The sequence below is a fragment of the Brassica oleracea genome, chromosome C2 (genome assembly GCF_000695525.1).
Source record: "Brassica oleracea var. oleracea cultivar TO1000 chromosome C2, BOL, whole genome shotgun sequence".
NCBI classification, from domain to species: domain Eukaryota; kingdom Viridiplantae; phylum Streptophyta; class Magnoliopsida; order Brassicales; family Brassicaceae; genus Brassica; species Brassica oleracea.
The window spans coordinates 45,606,016-45,628,731 of NC_027749.1; the positions used below are offsets into that span (position 1 = coordinate 45,606,016).

Here is a 22,716-nt window from a genome sequence, read left to right on the forward strand (position 1 = left end):
TGGTCCCCGCTCGCACAACCATAATTGACCCCGCACAGATCTCCATAAAACCCAACTTATTAAATATTTGGGACAAAACAAAAGCCCAAAACGACAAGGGAAACTGCCGTTTCTACTAACGGTTTCAAACATTTCTAATTTCAAATTCCCACCATTTTAGCGCTAGCCCGCCAACCAAATTGCTCACATCCATATGGTCACGTCGTGGAACATGCTCGCTGACCATGACTATGTTAACCACACCTTCCACATAACGGTTCCTCGTTAATGACAATTACCAAAAAACGGTGGTCCATACTAAATAACCACATGGTAATTAATCAATAACCACATGGTCAATAATCAATAACTAGGCTGATAACAAAGAAACTACAAAAAAGGATCAAATGTAATTAATTTATAAATCCCACCATTTTAACGCTGAACCAACAAACATATTTATCATATCCACATGGTCACGACGTGAAATACTACCGTTGACCATGCCTACAGTGACCACAGATGTCTCAAATTTTGGATGGTCATAAAACTAAGAAACAAATACTATAATTGGAATTCCACCAAACATTTTCCGTCAATCCATATGCATGCCATAAAGTAATCCAATGTGTAGTGCGACAACACAAAAAAGAAATGGCTATGCTTGTCCATAATCAGTGCTAATTACCACATAAACGTTTCTTCGATAATAAACCCGATCAAATCCCTACATGGGTCATCATAACAATGATGATACCACAGAAACAAAAAAAAACAAAGGGATCGCACCAAAACCAAACTTCCGCCACCCCAGCGTTGCAGGCCAACAAAAACCAATCCCTTGCTGCGCTAACGGAACATCCATGGCTCAGATAGGATTCTGACAACGTGTCCTGTTATGACCCTCCATTTTGCAGCGACCACACCTTATTGTCACAACTTTGGTCTTCTTCCCAACCTGTTGTTTCAACAAAATGCAATTATAAGAAACATTCACCGACCAAAGACACACTACTAAAACTATAATCGCACTTACTGGGAACTCGCCGGTTGAGGGGATGTGTGTCTTCCTACGTCTACCAGCCTGACGTTTGGTTATTGGCGGGTACAGTATTTGTTCACTGACATCATTGGGAATCTCTACATCATGTGGCTTATCCTCCGGGCATATGAGACCTGCATACGTCTCTCTCCAAGCAACGGTCTTATACCAGTGACCAACCAATGTCTCGTAAGGAAGGCCTAGATGATCTGCTGCAAGCATGGCGTGACCATAGGGGATTTTAATCCGGTTGAAGTACTTGCAGGTGCACCTCTTATCCTCTAACATGACATGGTGCTTTGCACCAAACTTTCCAACCACTTCGAAGCTCCAGTTTGAAATAGGGTTCACCTGAGTTCCTCGCATTGTGGCCATACTCTTAGTCATAACTTTGTCAACATCAACTGTCACGGCCCCGTGATGGCGCTCTGCCTTTCTCCTACGTACGTTAAACCATCTAGTCATCATCCTCTGGATGAAGATAACAAGCTCCGTAATTGGCGATCCCCTCCCCTCTCCAAGGGCATTGTTGAGCTACTCTGCTATATTACTGGTCATGATATTATACCTTTCACCCCCAAAATAGAATCTTGACCACTGACCAGCGCCAATGTTTGTGAGATATATGATGCAGGCACTGTTAGATCCCCTAATTTTGTTGAAGTATTCCTTGTAATCAGACAACCTGTAGGCAGTCGCAGCCTTCGTAACAAGCTTCGGCAAACCTTTGCTAGAGAAGCGAGAATTGACGTTTCTAGCTAGGTGAACAATACAACATCCATGATGCGCCAGCGGGTAGATGCGTTTTACGGCGGTGGCAATTCTTGGAGTCAGCTAGGATCCTTTCTACCTTTTGAAGAAACCAAGTCCAAGCTTCCTCGTTCTCGCTGTCGACTATAGCGAATGCAAGTGGAAAGACTTGAAAGTTAGCATCTTGCCCACTTGTAGTCAGCAAGACACCTTTGTATTTCCCGCTGAGGTGAGTGCCGTCAATAACCAGAACATGGCGAAGCTTCTTGAAACCTTCGATTGAAGCCCCAAAAGCCAGAAACAAGTACAGGAAGCACTCGTCACCGTCGTCTACCTCGGTTTCCAAATCAGCAATTGTCCCGGGGTTGGCGAGCTTGAGCATGTAGAGGTACTTTGGTAGCTTTAAGAAGGACTCCTCTTCAGTCCCGGTGACCTCAGACGTTGCTATATCAATAGCACGATAACACTTCATGTACGATGTGGAGAGCCGTAAATCCTCCAACACTAGCCTCTGTAGATCTTTTGCCTTTGGGTTCCTATTGTGCTTGCCAAATATGGATTTGTAGACAGTAGCTATAACCTTTGAGGTTGCTTTCCCTATGTATCCATTTCTGGTCTCAATGGGGCAACGGTGGTCGAGCTGTGCCTTCTTGATCTCGTAGTAACCACAACCACGCATCTCGTGGGCCGTTACCCTCCAATCACAGTGCTCGTTGGGGCACTCCACTACAAAGTAATTCAACTTCGTAACAGTCTGTGTGAATTGGAACTGGTTTTTGATAGCATAGATTGCTAACGAGATCTGACAATCTTCTTTGCTCCCATACATCTTCCCAACATAGACACGACCATCGTCTCTATCTGAATCAATGCCTGGTATTTCTTCAACCTCGTATGAGGTGTCGTCGAACAGGGGCGGAATGTCGAACTCCTCTTCGTCGACCTCTTCTAATTTACGCGTCTCCCTCTGCGCCAGTGTGACCACATTGTTGTGACCAGGGTTTATCGACCATGGAAATTTCACATCTTTCCCCTCTGGTGTCGTTTTGGCGTTGGAGGAACTGGGGCCGCCGGCGACGACGGTATGGTCGAAAGCGTTGTTGGTGGTGCAGCTATAGGTCCTACGGTTAATGTCCTCAGCATTGAAGACCTTACCCACAACATCAGAACCGCCGTTGCCCTCTCGTACGAAGGGGGCTCAGAACTCTTTGTCGTATCCTCTAGGGCGAACATCTCTGTCATCTACCTCATCATCCAAGCTGGAGTCGCTATCAATAGTTTCGCTAGGCTAACCCTTGTTGCTCCTCAGACTTTCGCCCCTGATTTGCTCTTCAACCTTCTCGACCTCGCGTAATAGCTCGTCTTCCTCAACAACAACAGCGTCAAATTTAGAGGCCGCCAATGAGACATAACCCCATTTACCAGAGCTCCAAGCATCGTCAAACATCTTTCTCTTCATTGCCTGAGCTGGTGTGCGGTAGCCTTTACCCCTCGACTCCTCTCGGGAACTTTGACTCCCACGCTCAACGACGTCGAATTTGGCAAACAGATTCATAGGGGCACCGACCTTCATGTGTCTGCTGAAAAACCCTACCGCGCCGTCGTTGGTGAGCAAAACCGGTGGTTGACGGTGGCTAGTAACTTAAGGCTACACTCCCCAGCTTTCCCCCGTAGCTGAACTCTTTTATGACGTTCACCTCCATCTCGCTCAGTGTAATGCCTTCTCGGATCGGGACCATGCGATACATCTGCTGTTTGTCAACGAAGAAATTCCACTTTCCATCTTCTCCACAAACCCAATCCCCGGCCATGACCATGCAATACTCATCCATGTCGTGACCACAAGTTATTACGCCTGCAAAACAGAGGTAGACAACACACTCAGAACAACTGCATACATTGCAAAAACAAAGATAGATCCATCTAGATCTATGTCTCCTCGAATCATTACCCTCAGATTTGGTTGCCGGAGGTTTTGCTGCTTTCAGAGAAGGAAGAAGATAAGAACAAGCAATTAATAAACATACTTTACCGCTTCAAGCATCGTTGTACTGCTTTTAACGAGAGCTGTCCGATTCTTTCCAGAAATATATACATCTAACGGCTCACAATAACACCTATGTTTCATGTACTACCAATTTTTGACCAATTTATTGCAACCAGCCCATGTAACGACAATCTCAAAGGAAGTTGCTTGGCCCCTTTAGACTTAACTAAGGTTAGAAAGCTTTTCCACCAGAAGGATTTTTTGGGGAGAGAAAGAGTTAAAGTAAGAGGAAAAATACCCTTCATTTACAAAGTATGTGAACATGCAAGAAACAATGTAAAAGTAACCTAACACGTAAACGTCTCTAAAACAACAATGTTGGAAAGGAGACCGCATCATGAAGTCTTCATCCAACACTTTAGAGATAAAACTAAAGCGTGATACATAAGTGCGCTTCTTTTACACCAGCGTGACAGATCCATGGACATTATAGGATCAAACATAGCTCCTCCATTCCCAATCACTCACATCCTCCTAAAAGACATCGTTAGCTTTGATCCGCACATCAATCCCCTCGTCCAATTAGACCATGTTTTATGCGATCATCTTTCTGTTAAAATCACTCCCAAAGTAGCCGAGGAGTGAGTTCCAGGGAGTAACATGATCATAGATTCCACGCTAGTAGTATACTTTGCACTGAAGTTACAAAAGATATTTCTGTAAAATATTCATTTTGTTCTTTAACTTTTTTTTATTAAATAGATTTTTGAAAATCTCATAAAAGAATAAAAATTTACTCTCACAATACTCAACATTGGAATTACCTATAATTAAAGAATCAGTAACAATTACACTTTTTGAATAAACTTTATCAATATTTTAAGAAATGTGTGTTTCTACCTAAACATCTTATATTTATGAACAGAGGGGAGTATTATTTACGGATGAGAGAAAGACCAAAGTAGCACTAAATCAAGTTATTGTTCCCAAACTAGCACTCAAGGCCAAAAGTCACAAAAATAGCATTCAAGGGGTGGGGTTTAGGGTTTAGAGTTTAGGGTTTAGGGTTTAGAGTTTAGGTTTTAGGGTTTAGAGTTGAGAAGTGAGGTTTTGGGGATAAGATTTCAAATTTTGAAAAATAAAAAAATTTAAATTTTTCAAAAGATAAAATGCTATTTTGGTCATTTTAGTTTTTGAGTGCTATTTTTGTGATATAAACTTAGAAATATGCTATTTTGGAGATTTGCCCTTTTAAGAATTCATAAATTGATAAACTAGAATCTCAACAAAACTTTTTTTTAAGGTTGTTAACATCCCCAAGTCTTACATAAATAAGTAAAAAGGAAAGTAGATTTACTTCATACAGTACATAAAGGTCACAATACTTACCCTTACCCTAAGGATTTGCGCGATCGAGTTCTTCGTTTACATTCTCTCCCTTGCTTGATATTTTCCCTCTTGATCGCCTCCTATTTCTCGATAACTTGATCGTTGTAATAGTTTTGATCGATGGACGACGATTATATGAGCTACGAGGAGGAGGAGGAGGAGGAGGAGGACTATGATTGCTTCGATCATGATCAGGAGGATTATTACGAGGAGCCAGAGTTGCAAGGCGTGTCCTCCAAAAACTCAACGTGCCAAATCATCACGATGGAATCTCTTGTAGCGGCACAGAAGGAAGTTTTGGTTAGGGTTATGGAGTCCTTATCGGTCAAGGAGAGCCAAGCTAGGACACTTCTTATTCATTACCAGTGGAACGTTGATAACTTGTTTGCTGTCTATATCGAGAGAGGCAAAGACAGTTTGTTCAAAAGTGCTGGTCTTAGCGTCTTTGATCATCCTTCTTTGAGTAAATCGAGGAAGAAGATGGCTTGTGACATCTGCATGGAAGATGATTTACCAAGTCAAGCGATGACGGGAATGAAGTGTGGTCATTCCTTTTGCAATGATTGTTGGAAAGAGCATTTTACTATCAAGATCAACGAAGGTCAGAGCAAAAGGATCGCGTGCATGGCTCATAAGTGCAACGCGATTTGCGATGTAGATGTTGTTAGGACACTAGTTTGTGCGGAACTAGCTGAGAAGTTTGATCGTTTCCTCGTTGAGTCATACGTGGACGATAACAAACTGGTCAAGTGGTGTCCAAGCACACCGCACTGCGGTAACGCGATAAGAAAAGTTCGTGATGATGGCGGCGAGGTCGAATGCTCGTGTGGTCATCAGTTCTGTTTCAACTGTCTTGTTGAGTCTCACTCTCCTTGCTCTTGTTTGATGTGGAAGCTATGGACCAAGAAGTGTGAAGATGAGTCTGAGTCAGTTACCTGGTTAACCATTCACACGAGGATGTGTCCCAAATGCAGCAAACCTGTTCACAAGACTGTTGGATGTAATCTCGTGACTTGTATTTGCGGGCAGTATTTTTGTTGGCTGTGTGGTGGAGCTACTGGAAGTGCACATACCTGGACGAGCATCTCGGGTCATGATTGTGGTAGGTACAAAGAAGACAAAGTGAGGCAAACGGAGAGAGCCAAAAGGGATTCAGATAGGTACGCACATTATCTTCACCAATACAAATCACACACCGATTCATCGAAGCAAGAGGACGAACTTAGAAAGATTGTCCGTGAGAAGGCAGCCTTGGTGACATTAAAGACTAAAGATTCAGCGTTTAAAACCATGGACTGGGCAATAAACGGAGCCGACCTATTATTCAGATCACGAAAAATACTTTCAAAGTCGTATCCTTTCGCCTTCTACATGTTTGGAGAAGAGCTGTTTAAATATGAGATGAGCGATGAAGATAGAGAGATAAAGAAGAATCTGTTTGAAAATCAGCAGCAGCAACTCACAGGTAATATTGAGACACTATCAAAGATTCTAAACGTGTCTTTTGATAAGTATAGCTCTGATGAGTTAAAGAAGATGAGGGGTGAGACCAGAGATATTGGTCTTGTGGTTAATAAAGTCTGCAAATTAATGTATGAGTGCATTGAGAATGACTTATTGGGCACAACTCAAGATGGAATCAACCATAGCATTTCACCTTACAGATCAGAGGGGATAGAGAAAGCAGTTGAGTTTTTGTGCTGACGTATCAGAGAACTTAGAAGACACTAGGTGCTCTCTGTAGCATTCAAAAGTTATTATTTAATTTTATTTCGTAAACAATTGATGCAGTGCACTATAAAACTCTTTTTTATCTTGGTTATTCTTCAGTTTCTTTTTAATGTAATGCCGTTTTATCACTTACTACTAGTATCATATCAGCATGAGGAGACTATAGATACTCAATAACACTCAGTTTTGTATTGACATGCAAATGAGAAAGTCACAGAAAAGAGAAGATGCTTTTAAATCCAAGAAAAGGATCAGAACCATTGGACTTACCTGCAAGTTGGGAGCAGGATCCTTTCTTCTTCTCCTCTAAGTTGGTGTTGCTACTATTTGCCATTGAGATATCAAACGACAGCATTTCTGCAGGTGCGTCAGATTTGATGCTTGGTATTTTAGCAGAAACACTAGGCAATGACCCGTATGATGTATAGGGACTTGTCTTTGTGTTTCTTCGTTCTTGAGAAGAGATGGTTATATGATCCTCAATTGTTGATGTGGCGAGTATGGGAGAGTTCTTGGACCTTTTCCTTATGTAGTTGAATACTGTTTCATCTGAGAATGGTCTCTCTGTTTTCCCTTTATCAGTAAAATGTAGAGTTTAAGAAAAAGTGTATAAACAGAAAATAAACTTTAGAACGAATGAAAGATTTACTCACCATTGCTTGCATAAACCGGGGTTGTGATTTTCTGTGCAGTTTGTTTGATGTCTTTAGTATTTGTGGGTGAGCGAAACACAGAATCATACTGAAATAGAGGATCAAGTTCAGGAGAATTCTTCACTAAGCTCTTCCTTTTCAGAGTTGACCTCCCTGATGCCGGAGAGGTTGGATTCAAAGTGCCCAATGATGGGAAACACTTTGCTTTTTGACGTATGTGGTCGAAGACTGTATGTTCGTTGAGAATGACGCAGTCGTCTTCTTCCATCGTCACATAAGGCTCTTTCTCTGCAAAGAATTTTGGGTTGCTAAGTGGTCAATAAATAACTTGTGACTGATGTAAAGTTGCATCGAGCATCGAACCTTCTTCTGAGTCTTCATCTATGAGCTTGAAACTAGGCCTGTAGAAGAAAATTGAGAAGAGACTTGTATTCATGAAAGACGATTATAGTAAAGACACTTTCTGTGCAAGAAAGCAAAGTTAATGGACTCACATATCATCTTTTTGATCCTTTCGGTTTGGAGGTCCAGATTTTACTGGGCTGTCATCATCTACTACGCAGACATCCACCATGGGAGGATAATAGTGTGGCAGCCTGTTTTCGCTTTTGTAATTTACTTTGTTGTTGGTTGCCTTCTTCAGTAGAAGTGTTTCATGGAGATCAATACCAACTACAAATCAAAATCCAGGAAATACACACACTTGATTAGTTTATGTTTTACTGTATCACTGACTACTTGATAATCAAGTTTTGCTACAAAACCAATTGTGTTATTTAAAAGACTTAACTGTATTCTTCAAAGATGAGATCAGCCTTCACAGTCACCTTAGCCTGTTGGGGCCTTTCAACGAGTATGGTGACGCTATAGGGACTAAAGACATAAGGAAAAAAAAATTCAATGAAAACGATAGATAAGAGAGTTGCATTGGGTTAATGATGAAAGAGTAAGGGGCCAGGTAAGCATATACCTGGAGAAGTCATCCATTCTGTTGCCATAAAAAAAATGATTAGTTGCCAGTTACATGCATGTGTAAAAAGAGACGTGATAGATTATACTTGATCAAGTGCTCATTACCTTATTTTCTCATGAAAGTGGATATGGTTTTCTTCCTCTGAGCCAACAATCTACCAGGAAAGGATACAGATTAGTAGCTCATTTACTAGTTATCTTTTATTCATGAGAAAATCACAAGACTGTGCAGAGAAGAGGAGATACGGTTACGGTTTTTTCAGTAGAGTTAGAATTATACTGCAGAAAGTTAAGGCAACCAACCATATCAGCATAATGGCGTTTTGTGGATACGAGAGGTTGTGATAGTCGAGTCAATGTGACTGCTAGTTTAGATACCCCTTGCTTCTGACACTCAACTTCCTCGACCTTGATTTCTACTTTTGGAGGTAGGGAAGATAGAGATTCCTTGATATGATTTCCAAAAGGATATTTTCGACCGGTAACAATCTCTATTCTTCTTGGATCAGCTTCAGCAAGAGCTTCAAATGACCTGACCCCCATCGAATGAAGTGCCTAGCAAAAGAATGTATACAGACAAAAGTTACCAACACTGAAGGATCTGTAAAAGGTAAGGTGCGTGAAATGAACGAGCTTATATAGAGCAGACAGAAACTGAACCTTTGCTGTAACCATTCCAATGCCAGGCAATTGTTTCAGCAAATATGGACTGTCGTCCCAGAGCTTTTGAAAGAGTGATTTGGCAAGAAGAGTTGAGCTAATCGTTCCTTTATAATTCTTTTTATATATAAAGTACTCTTTCATGCATCTAGCTATTCTGGATCCATTCGAGCATAAGGAGTTAGCGTCCTGAGAAAAAAAGATCCAACTTTCAGATGCAGAGATAACAAGTAAGGGTGGTGATAAAGTCATTAGGTGGAGCCATGAATACAATCTTAGTGTACCTGAGTCATGGATAAATCATGGACTGAAGGATCCCCAGTCAACCAATCATTTGCAAGCACAAATAGTTTCTCTTCTCTGGTTTGGATGCGTTTTTTCCGCTTTCCTTTATTATCGTTGATGTGGAATCTGAGCCGCCCTTCTTTATCTGCGTTTACATCATTTAAGGTCTTCTTCTCATTGCGTCTGAGCTGTATCCCTTCATTTTACAGATAAACAATGTCAGTGTATTCATCACTTAAAAAGAGGTATGTACCAAAGCAGATTTGACATACAAGATATCTCTTCAGCACGGCATACAATCTGAAGAGCCTCGTCCAAGCTGTAGCCCGTAGGCGCATTAATAATATACTTCATTGTGTCAAACTTTAGATAGTACTTTGTCATCAGCCTTCCGGGCTCTGCACAAAACAATGAGACCTTTAACTTTTGAAATCGGTAATATGCAATCATAAATTTCAATACCTTCTGGTTTCAACACAAAACCGTCGGTGTCAGTCCATATCATCTGATAGCTTGACAACTCATTGATCTTCTGAAGGCAAAGCTCTAATAGGATATAGGACAAATGAGTACTTAAAAAGAAAAAAATGAGTAATATGGCAAAGTCACTTAGGGCACCTTGCAAATGCTTCTCTACTCGATCTTTAGGAATTCCTTTCTTAATAGCATAGTTCTCTGGATTCTGTCCAAACGAACTTCGAAGTTAGTTATACCGTATATGATTGTAAAAAGTTACTGGACAATTTACTGAGATAGCATGTGAACGTGCCTTTTTCATTCTGACGTACAAGTATGAGCACTTCATCCACTCAATTGCCCGTGTAACGTCAGTGACAGTAAGTTGAACTATTTCTGCGGTTAGGTGTTCTATTAAGCATGGCAGCAATCTGAAACAAAATTAAGATGAGGCATTTTCTTGAAGTCAAGATATATATTCTGAAGAATGTTTTAAAAAGCAAATGAAACAGAAGTTTATTGGCCAATACGTACTGTGATTCAACAACCTCGCATCCATTCAAGAGATTCTCATATAGATGGACCTGCAATCAATTAATAAATCACAGCCATAAGACATAAGATAAAATTAAAATTAGAGATTCAGGCACAGAGAAAAGTTGCAGTGTTTAACCGTCTCTCTTCTAGTCATAATAATAACCAGTCCCGTGTCATCAAATGGAGGCCGACCAGCTCTGCCACACATCTAGAAAAGATAGATTACTTCTCTAGCTAGCAATCTAACTTAGAGCACATTCCAGTACCTGTAGTAGTGTGGAACGATCATATTCCATGTAGTGACCTTTTTCCTTATTGCTGTGAGGAAAACCGTGTCAGTGGAAACTAGTTTAAATCCAGGATAAGTTTTTAAGGAACTATCTACGCCAAGACGTACAAATGTTGAGTTGATTTGATGACGACCGTATGTGCAGGCAGATTGATTCCATGAGCAAGAGTGTTGGTCGTGCAAAGAACTTGGATATCTCCACTAAGGAAGAGCCCTTCTACCAGGCTGCGGTCTTTTTGGCAAAGACCACCGTTGTGATAACCAACTAATTGAGGCATTCCGGTGCTAATCAGCTTGCAGAACAATGATGAAGCCAAGGCACGATCAACAAGCTTAAAAGAGTACAACAGACATACCGCCTTGGAGAATATAAGACTGCATTTGTTTGTCACTGCACATTGGCGAAGCCTCCCTTAATCGTTCCAGCTGTTCTCTGCTTTTAACAAATGGATTTGAGTAGCCATAGGTCATTGCAGTCTGCGCAAGCTTTTGTGCAGCCTCCTGAGCGCCCTTTCTTGTCGAGCAGAAAACTAATGCAGATTTTCCTTTTGAGTATTGCATTAACATGTCTGCAAATTCATAGATTTCCTCAAGAGAGTCTCGTAAGTTACAACCTAAGCAATAGCTACGAATATCATGAAAATAGCATCTTACCATATATATAGTTTTGGAGGCGCTGGGTATGAGAAAATGAAAGCAAGGAAACAAGACTTGACTTAGTTTCTGTATTCACTAAAGAGATAAGAGGGGAAAAGACTAACGAAAATAAAGTTTGAGAAACTGTATACCTTTTCAAAGAGGAAATCATTCTTGGCAGCAGCATATCCTGCACAAAACCATTTACTTAAATTCATGAAAACATGAAAGTCATAGACAGAAAACCAAATTCATCAACACGAGCATCTTAACATTAAACCAAAAAAGAAAGGCAAGATAGTAAGTTTTGAGTGCGGTAAGTACCAAAAACTTTAGTTGTCAACTTAACAGGTCTCATTTCTTCGCCAAACCTATACAACATGGGAAGGGAAACACTGAAGAAATTAAAATATTTTACGACAAAATGGCAGTATTTCTCTGAAAATCAATCCATACATTACCTCTTAATACCTGCAGTGGGAACCTTGAGCCATTCCGCTGCAGTAATTTGGATAAGTATTTACCACTTTAGCTTCTTGAAGAAAGTTAACAAAGCAAAAGAAAAATAGTCGTACAATCTACTGAACTGTCAGCTACATTTTACCTAGATCCTCAATGTTTGGGATTGTAGCTGAGACAGCCAGAAGACGCACGGAGGCTAAAGTACTTAACCTTAGTTCATGATTGCTAGAAAGAATCTTTATTCTACTGACTATCGCCTCCAAAGCAGCTCCTCGTGGATCATTCAGAAGGTGAACTTCATCAATGAGAACAAGTGCTATATCGCTGAAAAAACCTAAGCCTCCACTGCTAACGCGGTAACGACTCACTGCATCAAATTTCTGCAGGGGGAAAAAACGTAAACTATATCAAACACTAGGAGGAGATACAAGCAGGTACTTTGTGTACTTTATCTCAATGCAAGTAATCAGAAACAGTAATCAAATTCCAGACTAGTAAACATAGCCAAGAAAGAGAGTTTCATATCTGACCTCAGGTGTGGTCAAGATAATATCCGCGTCTTGTATATTCTTTGAGCTGTAGGTTTCGTTATCACCAGTCAGCTCCAAACAACTGATTCCCCATGAATTAAACTTCTGATTCCAATCACGGAGCTTCTCCTGTACTAAAGCCTTGGACGGAGATATGTAAACCTCGACACCAAAAGTAGCAGCACTCCAATTATTAGTGCAAAAAACAAAGGCATCAAACATTTAGAAAAGTCTAATGCACGTCATAAGCTTACTGTTTTAAGAGCTCCTTTAGCATGGAGAAACCTTCCATCGCTAGAGATAGACTTGGAGAGTAGCCTCAAGATGCATAGCTCAAAAAGTGCGGTTTTACCACTTCCCGTGGGGGCTGAGATAACCATGTTGATATCGGAGTGAAAGCAAAGCGGAAAACACTCGCTCTGCAGCGAGTTGAAGTATCTGAACACAAACCATCACCACAAGCAACACAAAAAAAAAAAAGGAAAGATTCAAAAACGGTGTTTGGATAATCAAATCATCATCATCGTGAACATTCCTTGAATCTCATCACCTGAAAGTAAAAGCTGAGCGAAAATTTGGAGGCAAATCGGAGACGGATTTCAGCGTGTATGTATCCATGGCGATCTGCAGATTTTTTCAACAGCGTGATGTTCAGAATCGTCAAGTAATCATCATATTTACATAGATCGATTACTTCGTAAACATTAACATTACGAGTCCATCACCATCCACAAATTCAAATAGAGAATCTGCTCAGATCCTAATCAAAAATTGATTGAGCTCTAATCGCTCGCCGGAACTCAAACTTAAAAACAGATTACGGTAGCGAAATCTCAGAGATAGTGTGGCTACTCGGAGCTACTGAAACCGATCACGAATCGAGCAAATACAATCGAGAAACGCAGAGAGAATCGATCGAGTCTAACCTGTGCGAGAGTAGACTTGAAGAGCAACGATCCGAGAGAAATGAAGAAAGCTAGAGAGAGAGAGAGAGAGAGAGCGAATTCAAATTCAGTGGAGTCAAAGTTCCTTTTTGACCCTTGTAGTATAAGGCAAGCTTCATATACGACGTCGCGTAGTTATCAGGTTCCCGTTAAAAGCTTTGGGGCGTATTAGAAAAAATTAGAAACTTATAGGGATAATCTGATATTTATTCACAAAGGTTGAACTTAATTTGTAAATAGGTATATCATAAAGGGGTAGGTTGTAAAGATATGTTTTGGTAACTTTTTGTTACTATCCTCGAAAAAATTCATGGCTGAGATTATATTCCTCCATGACACTCCCATGCTTTGTTTCGAGTGTACTTGTTGTAGTCGTATGGTTTTCCATCTTGCGGTATATATCGAAACCGGCCGTTAGATCTTTTGTTAGCTCAAAGCGAAATGTTATCGATGTACCGAACTGTTAAGATTAGAGGGTAAATGCTCAAAAGAGGAAGCTTTTGGTCAGATTGATAAGAGGCTTTGAGTCCTTGACCAAACTGGTTCAACAGATGAAGACTAGTTTATCACCAGTTGCAAGCTGATGAAGCATTTGGCCAGCACAAAACTTGACCAATTAGATGAGGCACCAACCTCTGGCCATTGTGTTGAATCAGTGGATAGAAAGTCTCTTTCATGATACCGATTTGGATCAGTAAATACAAGCTTTATCTATCAACAAAACTATTTGGGATGATTTAAAAACTGTGGTGATTATATTCATCTGTTCTGAGGTTTTTAGACATGGGTATAATAATAAACTTATGTTCACATTCATTGTTGAAACCCTTTAAAATGAAATGAGGATTGGTTCTTACGACGCAAAACTCTTCAGTTTGTATTTGATTCTGACGAATAGTGCATAGAGGCCATAAGAAGGAAGATGCAGGAGTGCTACCAACAGATACCTGCAGTTGCATGAATTAAAAGTTATTATTGTGATCAGTAAAATCATTCTAGTGAATGAATCGTTTTGATATAACAAAAATGTTTTCAATCTTCTTCTCTATGTAACCAACAGATGCTGATTGATCTAGAATGTAAAATGTTTTGAAGGCTTACCACACTGGAGCCATTGGAAGTGCCAGGTCGAGAAATGGATATGGCCACCTAGATCAATCGAGGAATCAAAAGGTAAGACAGATCAAATATAAGATGACAGAAAAAAAAAAAGGACAAGGGAAGAGTTATTACCCAACAGAGACAAAAAGATGGAGAGTCCATTGGAAAATAACGAAAATTCCTGTCCACAAGATGAAGTAAGCGAACCTGAACAAGGGAAACCTCTGCGAGTAACACCCATAAAAAAAACCTCAGGTTGATACTACAATGTAAAGAAAACGCTTTGGTAACATCTTAAATACAGAAGAGAAAGAAGAAAAGAGTTATTACCAGACGGTTAAGAATTGTGTCACAAACCAGCAAAAAGAGGTTGCTCGTATGCAAATTCACAGTCATCTGAAAACACACAATTTGCAGTAGAAAAGTTGATAATGAGTTCTGAAGGGAGTTGAAGTATAGTACAAGATCTTATGCAACATAGAAAGTGGCATATGCACAACTCTGGAGGAAATGGTGCGGAACTTACAAAACCCATCTCATAGTCTTGCAAAGACAGGAACGGGAAAATCACGGTCCAGTAAATACTGTCTGTAAGCACAGCTGCTCCAGCACTCATCTATTTTCCCAACAAACCCAAAACGCACAAATGCCAAAACAACATCAGTGATAGTGTAACACTATGCTATAGTCAGAAATGTTATTCTATGCAAACCTGAAATATAATCTGGAAGAGATGGACAGAGGACCGTAGTGTCTTTGAACCAGAAGCTTTACTCTTCTCAAGCAAAACCATTTTCTCCCCATTAAGAGGCAAACGTAATCCACTCTCCGCATCGTTTCCTACTTGATCAGCCGTTAGTCTCCTGCTTAGTTGTTTCTTGTGTTGAAAGCACCCGTAAACTGAAAGCAGTGATCCCATCTACAGAACACACTCATCATCACTATCTAATTACAAAAACTTAACATATCCATATCCACAACATGGGGATCAAAATATACCCCAAAGTAGATTGCTATCAATGTGTAAGTCCACCTGTCACACAACCAACACAATAAGATACCATATCAAAACCGAAACAAGCATCTATCTCATAAAAATCTCAATCCTTTAACAAAGACAAGAACCTACTTAGTATCTCAGAGCATCACTGAACTCAAACAAAGCCTAAAATGAACATTTTTCAGAAATGCGAGATTTTCAAGATCTTACTGAGTGTGTTAGCAGTTAAAACAAACATCATCTCATAAATTTCAATCCTTTTAACAAGACAGAAACCTACTTTGCGTCTCAGAGCATCATTGAACTCAAACAAAGCCTAAAACAAACATTTTTTCAGACAGTAAATGAGATATTTTCAAGATCTTACTGAGCGTGTTAGCAGTTAAAACAAACATCATCTCATAAATCTCAATCCTTTAACAAGACAGAAACCTACTTAGTGTCTCAATCTCAATCCTTTAACATTTTCAGACACTCAAGGACAAGGTTTTCAAGATCTTACTGAGTGTAATAGTAGTAGATACGCCACCCACGAAGAGCAAGCCTAGCAATGTTGGTCGCCAGAAGAAAGCACAAGGCGAGGATCCGGAAACCCAGCAACCAACCCGGATGGATCTTTTCTAAACAAGGTCTCCAAGCATCATCAACGCATAGAACAACATTATCTTCACTATCACCAACGTCATTAACGTCTTCTCGCTGAGTTTCAACCGAACTATCTTCGTACTTCCATATAACGAAGAGAGCAACAACCATCGGGGCCAACACCCATACCGCACAGAGAAGCACTCTCCAATTAAACCAGTAATCGAAGCTAGCTATCTCGGGGTTCATTCTTCACCCTTCCAAGAATATCAAGATTAAACAGATGATCCGTTTTTGAGTAATCGGATCTTCGGATCCGAAAACCCAATGGATCCAATTGATCGATTCACCTGTAAAGGATTGCAATTCAAGAGTTAAGAATCCGATTCCGAAGAAGTTCAGATATTCGTAATACTTACGTAATCTAAGGAAACTATGTCTTTTTCCTCTACAGTGTTCGTGAATTGTGTGAAGGAGAAGTCAAATTGAAACTTTGAAGCTATGCGATTCGTATAAGTCACAGAAGCATCCGATGGCGGTGAGCCACGAGAAGTCGAAGCACTGCAGAGTGGAGAGAGTGACAGGTGGGGGACCTCCTGATTCTTTGTTGTGAAACGCCGTCGTTTCGTATTTCTTTTTATATCATAGATAAGAGCATGAACATACCAAAGTTATTAGAGAGATTTTTTTACAAAATGTGGTCTAATTACGCATGGATCCCACAAAAATTTAAAAATCACTCTTCAAAATCACCAAATAAAGATCGGTAATTGGCACTGTTTACGGGTTCTACCGACACATGGCGGCACGTGATTGTTTTTTTTTTTTAAGAAAACAAAAAAAAAAAAAAACTTCTCGAAAGGGAAAAATATCTACGAGGGCCCACATATTCATATATTTTTCTATTTATAGCTTAGATTTATATTTTTTTTCTTGGTCAAAACATATATTTTTCTGCCTATCTATAAAGATTCTCTTCTTTGTTTAAAAAGATTTTTCTTAAAATGAAACTAATAAAAGCATTCATTAAACCCGAAATATATATTACATGTCCACTTCTTCCATTAAAATACCAAATTTAGTTCAAATAGATAGATAACAAACAAGTTCAAATAGCTTAGATAATAACGGTTAAACATGGCCACGAGCAATCATCTCCAGCAAAGCAATCTCGTTCATCATAACTTCATCACACCCATGCATCACCATCCAACTGTCTTCCATCGGTTCATCAACCTCCATGGTTACACCACTCCCTGACCCAGACGTAGAACCAGATGCAGACGTTGACCTTGACACACAAATGGTAGACTTCTCCAAATCCAAGTTCATCACACCATCAACGATGTACTTACACTCATTCTCATCGTTTTTCTTGTTGTAGTCTGAGGCATCAACAATTACATTTTTACCTTTACCTCTCACGTTTCTTCGACCATTGTTTCCATTTGAGTTAGAGGTTGCGGTCATGAGAGTATCATCGTTATAGGTAACAGATCTAATATAGTTCTGAAGAGTGTTGCTGCCGAGTGCAAGGGAAACTTCATCTTTCCCCTTGGACTTCCTCGAGTGTTGTTTGCGTTTAGTCGCATTCCAATGATTCTTGATTGTATTTTCAGTGCGTCCAGGGAGTTTTCGAGCAATCTCAGCCCATCTGTTACCAATCTCCTTGTGAGCTTCAATCAATATCCTATCTTCTTCTTCACTCCAACCATCTTTCTGTGATATATAACATATTCTTTTATATATTTCTTTTTTATAATTGGTACATTGTTGTTAGAGAATCTAAGTGAAAATAACTTTAGTTTGAATGCTTGCCAGTTGTAACTATTGTCCCTAACAACAAGACAAAATTTGTTAAAATTAAGTTGCAGACATATATGTATATGCGAACAAAAAATTAAAGTTCATGCATGAGTTAAAACCGTTTACATGTTGACAAATATGAAAAAGTTTGTTCAATTCTTTCAGAAGTTTGGTAATATATCACATATGAATTTGAACAAAACGAAAAAATAATCAAACTAAGACATATTCAATTGAATATTCAACGATAACAACCATATAAGACGAATACAACCATAGATGTTTATATATGCATAAAAGAGTTATGATACGATGTCAATTTGAATGGCATAATGAACACATAAAATTGTGTCATGCATGGAAGACTAGACATATAACGATATATGTACTCTTATGTAACTGTTATTACACACACAACCACATATACATATGCAATACTACATATTTCATATATGTATATATGTATAAATATTAAAAACAAAGTAAGAAATTAAAAACCTTGATATCAGGACGAAGATGGTTATGCCACCTTTCTCTGCATTGTTTTCCAACACGTCCTTGAAGCATCTTAGCGATCTGAGACCACCTTTTTGTCCCATGAAGCACCACTAATTGCATCAACAACCTATATTTATGTAGAATCCTCAAAAAAATTATGTACTTAATTTTCAAAAAGAATAATAACCATACCATATAAGCAAATTACTTTATGAAAATTCTAAAAATGTTGAATTTACCTATCTTCATCGGAAGTCCATTGACCTTTTATTATGCTTGCTTTTCTCGTCAGTTTAGATCCTCTCCTCATCTGAAATCTCTTGCTCTTCTTGATCTGATCGACTTTGATCATTATTTGATTATTGTGACGTTGATTCATGATGGTATCTTCATTTGCGCCCAATATACCTATTGGTTTAGGCGCACCATATAGATTAGAGTCAACCATGGCTAGATTGAAGATCGACTCTGTCCCAAAGATTATCCCTTGATTTTGATTATTTTCCCACATAGTATTGTCGCGTGGGACATGTGAAATGTTGGGTACATCATTGGGTTCAACATGTTGTGATGATGTGTTACATGCCATGTCGAAGAGATCTTGGTCGTTGGATATGCCACGAAGATATGCCTCAAAAGCTTCAGTACATGGAGAGGGAGTGATACCATTATAGATATCTTTTGAAACTGTATCGAATATGTGTGGCTGCATATCATAGTGACGAGGAGAAATGTTTAGATTTGGAATATGATCGAAAGTTGTGTTTGAGATATTCAATGTAAGATTTTTATGACAAAGATCAGGGTTTATGATCGATGGTACATGTGACTTATCGAGTTTAGCATGGAAAGGTTTATGATGCACGTTTTGGACACATGAAGCATCATCCGTAAGAGATGGATGAACATCTTTTAAAGAGAAATTGTCATCAAAGATAACAGATGCAAGATACGGGTAATGCATTTTTATCACTGATTGGAACTCCATAAGATGATTATGAAGAGGTAAAGAACACAAATGAAAAATAAAATTACACTAGACTTTAAAGAAGACAATTAGTTGGTCAAGAACATGAAGAAACTAACGATAAATGAGATTGAAATTCAAGCTTGATGATGAAATTAAGAAAGACGAAAGTTGGTTGAAGCTAAGGGTAAAATATTAAGAGTTTATAAATAGGAGATGATGTGAAGAGTCATGAGTTAATAGATATTTATTTGATGGTCTAAGGGTAAAACAGTCATTACAAGTCATCATGTAATAATCATGAAGTAGTTATAAGGTGGTTTTAAAACTTTGTAATGTTTGTTCTGTAATATTCTCAAGCATGTTTTGACACGCGTTGAGCATGTAAACAACATAATTTTTCAGCCGTGCGATCATTTTTGTGTGTGTTGTGCAATGTCAATCTAACGGTTTAAAATATGGAATAAGGTCCACTATTTTTCAATAAATATAGTGGGTCCCACAAAATTCAGTTCCAAAATATTGACCACGAAATCCAAAATTGTTAAAGAACATTAATTATTATGTACACCACTCAAAATATAAATTTATATTGATAATTTATTTTTTTGGAAAACAATCATCTATAACCAATAGTAGGATTTCAAAATGTTACTTCTTCCATTCCATTATATGTTTTTTTCATTTTAAAATATTGTTTCATCTATTATCAGACTTTTACTTAATTCGATGTTTCGTAATCATTTGGAGTATACCATATTATTTTCATTGGCTGATTAATGTAAAAAGATAATAAAATCTATAATTTATGTGATTCTCAAAATTTATGTTTGTAGAAAATAAATTGAATTTTTGGTGTGATCTAACAAAAAAACTTGTATAATGAAATATAAACTAGAAAGAATACTTAAACTTTGTTTTTATATGTAATACTTAACATTGCTTCATTATAAGTTTCTCAACTTTTGCCATAGAGAAATTCATGTCACTACATATTTAATGACTAAATAACAATATGTATTCACTTTATTAGGATAAATTATTTGGAAATAAATAATACTCAAAAACGGTTGAAGATTTATGTAAAACAACTTTTATAGAATAAAATAATATATAGTATAAAACAATGTTATTTGCTAAAATTATCTTTCAGAAACTTTAAATTTTATTATTCAATATAAACTATGTATAAGAGATAAACTAAAATTACTCTAATTAAAAAATAACAGGGTGGAAATTACAGTAGAAGCCAAATGATATGATGATGTTGAATAAGAAGTTTCAATTTTGTAACTGAATAATTGAGACTATATACCATAGTAATAACAATGATAGGCTTTTAACCAATGACATTTAAATCCAAAAGAGACAGCCTATCAAATTATTATAATAGACAAATCTTAATCCTTGTAAAGTCTTAAACCCGTTAAACTATCTTGTCATTATTTTAATTTAATTTTACTTCTTTTACGATGTAATCAATTATAAATATTTATAATACATAAAATATAAAAAGGTGAATATTATTTACTAATTATAATAGGTTGAATAACATCAAGGAATCAAACCAGAAAGTACATTTGGCGTGTGGCAATGACCTGATGTTAGAAATTTTTGGACCTTTGCATGATGTCCACTTGTACCTAAAGAGGTCTTAGATCAAGCATTAAACATGGCCGAAAAACGGCATGCTTTTCACTTTCCATCTCTTACCAGAAAAAAAAAACATCACATATTCTAGAGTCTTTTCAATCCCTATAAGTGAGTAGGAAGGTTTGGAAATGTTTCAGCCCTTTTGAAACATTTATCACTGCATACTAGAAAAGGAAGCTTGAAAAATATTGATATGTCATCATTGGTGAAAGATTCTAAAAATATATTTTAACAACTAAACACTATCAGCCACTAAAACAATGTGACGGTGTTGCAAGAGTCTTTCACAAATGCTAAAAAAATCTCTTATTTTCATTGATGAAAAACTTATAAAAAAAACTCACTAATGTTAAAAAAATGTGAATTTTCATTATTAATAATAATGACAAAAGAGATACAAATAGTTTTAAAGACTCAAAAGCTATTACATCTAAGAAAGTTGACTAAGCAGAAGGCTTAGAAAATCCAAAAAAAAAAAGAATTTATAGGTAAGAAGGTTTAATCAAAACACTAAGGCTATAATTAAAGCTTCGCTAAGGAAAATTCTACTAATAACAACAATTAATCCTAATAGATCAAAACAAAATAAGTCACAAGAGACCTACAACAAGAGCAATAATCAGTATAGTATAATAGCTGGAGAACAGTCCAAAAATCAGTCCAAAGACAACTCCAAGAGGTAGACATGCAAAGCAGGTTGACCAGGCCCCGGTCCGGTTATCACCAAGTGAGTCCTCTCCTAACGCCGTTACTTCCAGAAGAGAATTATATGCTTCTCTGTAAATTCCAATTCGAAGAGGTGAGACTAGCATAATAAAGCACGCTAGTCATCTTATATTGTTTTATTATATCCCTTGTTCGCAAACTCGCTAGACGCTACGCGTGCGGCGCACCCGAGCCTAACAATTTTTTGAAAATGCGGGAAAAAATAAGGAAGTACGCGGGGAGGAATTTTTTGATATATATATATTCTTACTTATATATGTATAATACAAAAATATGTTTAATAAATGTTTATCTATAAGAGACACAACTAAACTATTGTTTGATCTTGAGAACACAACAAAAATAAGATACTTATATTCAAACATACCAAAGTAATTTCATAATCTAAAGTTTTGTATAAATACTATGGGTATTCCGGCGCTACCGATTCGTATATTTATTAATTTAATAAGTTGAATAGGGTTTGTTTGATTCGTTTGATAGAAGTTAGTGGTAATAGTATAAAGAGGATACATTTGATAGAAGTTAGTGGTAGTAGTATAGATATGATACATTTGATCCATTTTAATACGTGAGTATGAAGTTGTGAGAAAGAATAGATTTTAGAACTATGGACAACAATTTGTTTTCAAAATTATTAGCAAAAGCCGAAAAGTTACAGATGCCAGAATCTAACTGCCAGTCCATCTCTGGAGCTATGCAATGCGTGGTGTTTATGCAGGATTCGGTTGATTAGAATAATGAACGTAGGAATGGGGTGACTAAAGACGCTTTTATTAGAATCAAACAAGAGGTTACAAGATTGACGGGAAATAAAGAGACAAGATCAAAGGTTTAAGCAACATGATCAAAGAGATGATTAGGAAACCCTAGATCTATCCGCTTCTGTGTGTGTTGTCCAAAAGTCCTCCTTTTCGTTGTCTCCTCATCACCTCTTATAGTGTAACCGTCCGTGATGCCCTAATCGTGTCGTCCTTTGGGCCCTGTCGTTAAAGGCCGAGTATGCGGGCCTTGGCACTGTTCTCTATAAGCCGAGCGTATTTAGTCGGCTTAGCTGATCGGCTAAAAGTACTCTGGG

The 22,716-nt window shown here is 38.1% G+C and overlaps 4 protein-coding genes across 8 annotated transcripts; 1 reads left to right on the forward strand and 3 right to left on the reverse strand.

Moving 5' to 3' along the window:
* The first annotated feature begins 5,136 nt into the window (after nucleotides 1–5,136).
* LOC106322458 (probable E3 ubiquitin-protein ligase ARI3) lies at nucleotides 5,137–6,962 on the forward strand. Its single transcript, XM_013760479.1, has one exon. It carries the CDS (start codon nucleotides 5,268–5,270, stop codon nucleotides 6,849–6,851), a length of 1,584 nt encoding a protein of 527 aa, XP_013615933.1. The 5' UTR covers nucleotides 5,137–5,267; the 3' UTR covers nucleotides 6,852–6,962.
* Nucleotides 6,814–13,359, reverse strand: LOC106322456 (ATP-dependent DNA helicase MER3 homolog). Of its 4 annotated transcripts, XM_013760478.1 has the most exons (29): nucleotides 13,285–13,359; nucleotides 12,909–12,982; nucleotides 12,613–12,796; nucleotides 12,359–12,520; nucleotides 11,971–12,208; nucleotides 11,828–11,864; nucleotides 11,691–11,737; nucleotides 11,519–11,556; nucleotides 11,385–11,406; nucleotides 11,087–11,299; nucleotides 10,839–10,995; nucleotides 10,708–10,759; nucleotides 10,578–10,649; nucleotides 10,439–10,488; nucleotides 10,218–10,335; nucleotides 10,067–10,130; nucleotides 9,911–9,994; nucleotides 9,721–9,846; nucleotides 9,448–9,644; nucleotides 9,134–9,352; nucleotides 8,807–9,058; nucleotides 8,609–8,658; nucleotides 8,502–8,519; nucleotides 8,322–8,404; nucleotides 8,026–8,203; nucleotides 7,895–7,932; nucleotides 7,532–7,819; nucleotides 7,149–7,451; nucleotides 6,814–6,885 (listed from the first exon to the last, which is right to left on the reverse strand). In XM_013760478.1, the coding sequence occupies exons 2-29, from the start codon at nucleotides 12,974–12,976 to the stop codon at nucleotides 6,875–6,877; spliced, it is 3,369 nt and encodes a 1,122-aa protein (XP_013615932.1). In that variant the 5' UTR covers nucleotides 12,977–12,982; nucleotides 13,285–13,359; the 3' UTR covers nucleotides 6,814–6,874. The 4 variants fall into 4 exon arrangements, with proteins under 4 accessions (XP_013615932.1, XP_013615931.1, XP_013615930.1 ...); XM_013760477.1 differs by lacking the exon at nucleotides 6,814–6,885 and having other exon boundaries at nucleotides 7,047–7,451; nucleotides 9,164–9,352; XM_013760476.1 differs by lacking the exon at nucleotides 6,814–6,885 and having other exon boundaries at nucleotides 7,047–7,442.
* A 679-nt stretch (nucleotides 13,360–14,038) lies between these two features.
* On the reverse strand, nucleotides 14,039–16,594 carry LOC106322874. Its single transcript, XM_013761021.1, has 9 exons — nucleotides 16,408–16,594; nucleotides 15,906–16,338; nucleotides 15,403–15,436; nucleotides 15,116–15,322; nucleotides 14,930–15,019; nucleotides 14,734–14,799; nucleotides 14,536–14,627; nucleotides 14,404–14,451; nucleotides 14,039–14,249 (listed from the first exon to the last, which is right to left on the reverse strand). The coding sequence occupies exons 2-9, from the start codon at nucleotides 16,235–16,237 to the stop codon at nucleotides 14,156–14,158; spliced, it is 963 nt and encodes a 320-aa protein (XP_013616475.1). The 5' UTR covers nucleotides 16,238–16,338; nucleotides 16,408–16,594; the 3' UTR covers nucleotides 14,039–14,155.
* Nucleotides 16,595–17,025: 431 nt separating this feature from the next.
* LOC106326201 (transcription repressor MYB6-like) lies at nucleotides 17,026–19,321 on the reverse strand. 2 transcript variants are annotated; one of them, XM_013764221.1, is made up of 4 exons: nucleotides 19,116–19,321; nucleotides 18,532–18,998; nucleotides 18,293–18,419; nucleotides 17,026–17,707 (listed from the first exon to the last, which is right to left on the reverse strand). In XM_013764221.1, exons 1-4 carry the CDS (start codon nucleotides 19,278–19,280, stop codon nucleotides 17,120–17,122), a joined length of 1,347 nt encoding a protein of 448 aa, XP_013619675.1. In that variant the 5' UTR covers nucleotides 19,281–19,321; the 3' UTR covers nucleotides 17,026–17,119. The 2 variants fall into 2 exon arrangements, with proteins under 2 accessions (XP_013619675.1, XP_013619674.1); XM_013764220.1 differs by having other exon boundaries at nucleotides 18,532–19,321.
* Between the last annotated feature and the right edge of the window lie 3,395 nt (nucleotides 19,322–22,716).

Bases quoted from the DNA above. Each gene is read 5' to 3' on its own strand.
- LOC106322458 (XM_013760479.1), top strand. From the start codon at position 5,268: ATGGACGACGATTATATGAGCTACGAGGAGGAGGAGGAGGAGGAGGAG.
- LOC106322456 (XM_013760475.1), bottom strand. From the start codon at position 12,976: ATGGATACATACACGCTGAAATCCGTCTCCGATTTGCCTCCAAATTTT. The intron at 10,650-10,707 runs GTACTGGAATGT...TATCTTTTCTAG, and splicing joins ATCGTTCCACACTACTACAG to ATGTGTGGCAGAGCTGGTCG. The intron at 9,059-9,133 runs GTTCATTTCACG...TTCTTTTGCTAG, and splicing joins TGTCTGCTCTATATAAGCTC to GCACTTCATTCGATGGGGGT.
- LOC106322874 (XM_013761021.1), bottom strand. From the start codon at position 16,237: ATGAACCCCGAGATAGCTAGCTTCGATTACTGGTTTAATTGGAGAGTG. The intron at 15,020-15,115 runs GTTTGCATAGAA...TTGGGAAAATAG, and splicing joins TCTTCCAGATTATATTTCAG to ATGAGTGCTGGAGCAGCTGT. The intron at 14,800-14,929 runs GTAAGTTCCGCA...GTGTGTTTTCAG, and splicing joins AAGACTATGAGATGGGTTTT to ATGACTGTGAATTTGCATAC.
- LOC106326201 (XM_013764220.1), bottom strand. From the start codon at position 19,280: ATGGAGTTCCAATCAGTGATAAAAATGCATTACCCGTATCTTGCATCT. The intron at 18,420-18,531 runs GTAAATTCAACA...ACATAAATATAG, and splicing joins TGGACTTCCGATGAAGATAG to GTTGTTGATGCAATTAGTGG. The intron at 17,708-18,292 runs GTTTTTAATTTC...TATATATCACAG, and splicing joins ATCTTCGTCCTGATATCAAG to AAAGATGGTTGGAGTGAAGA.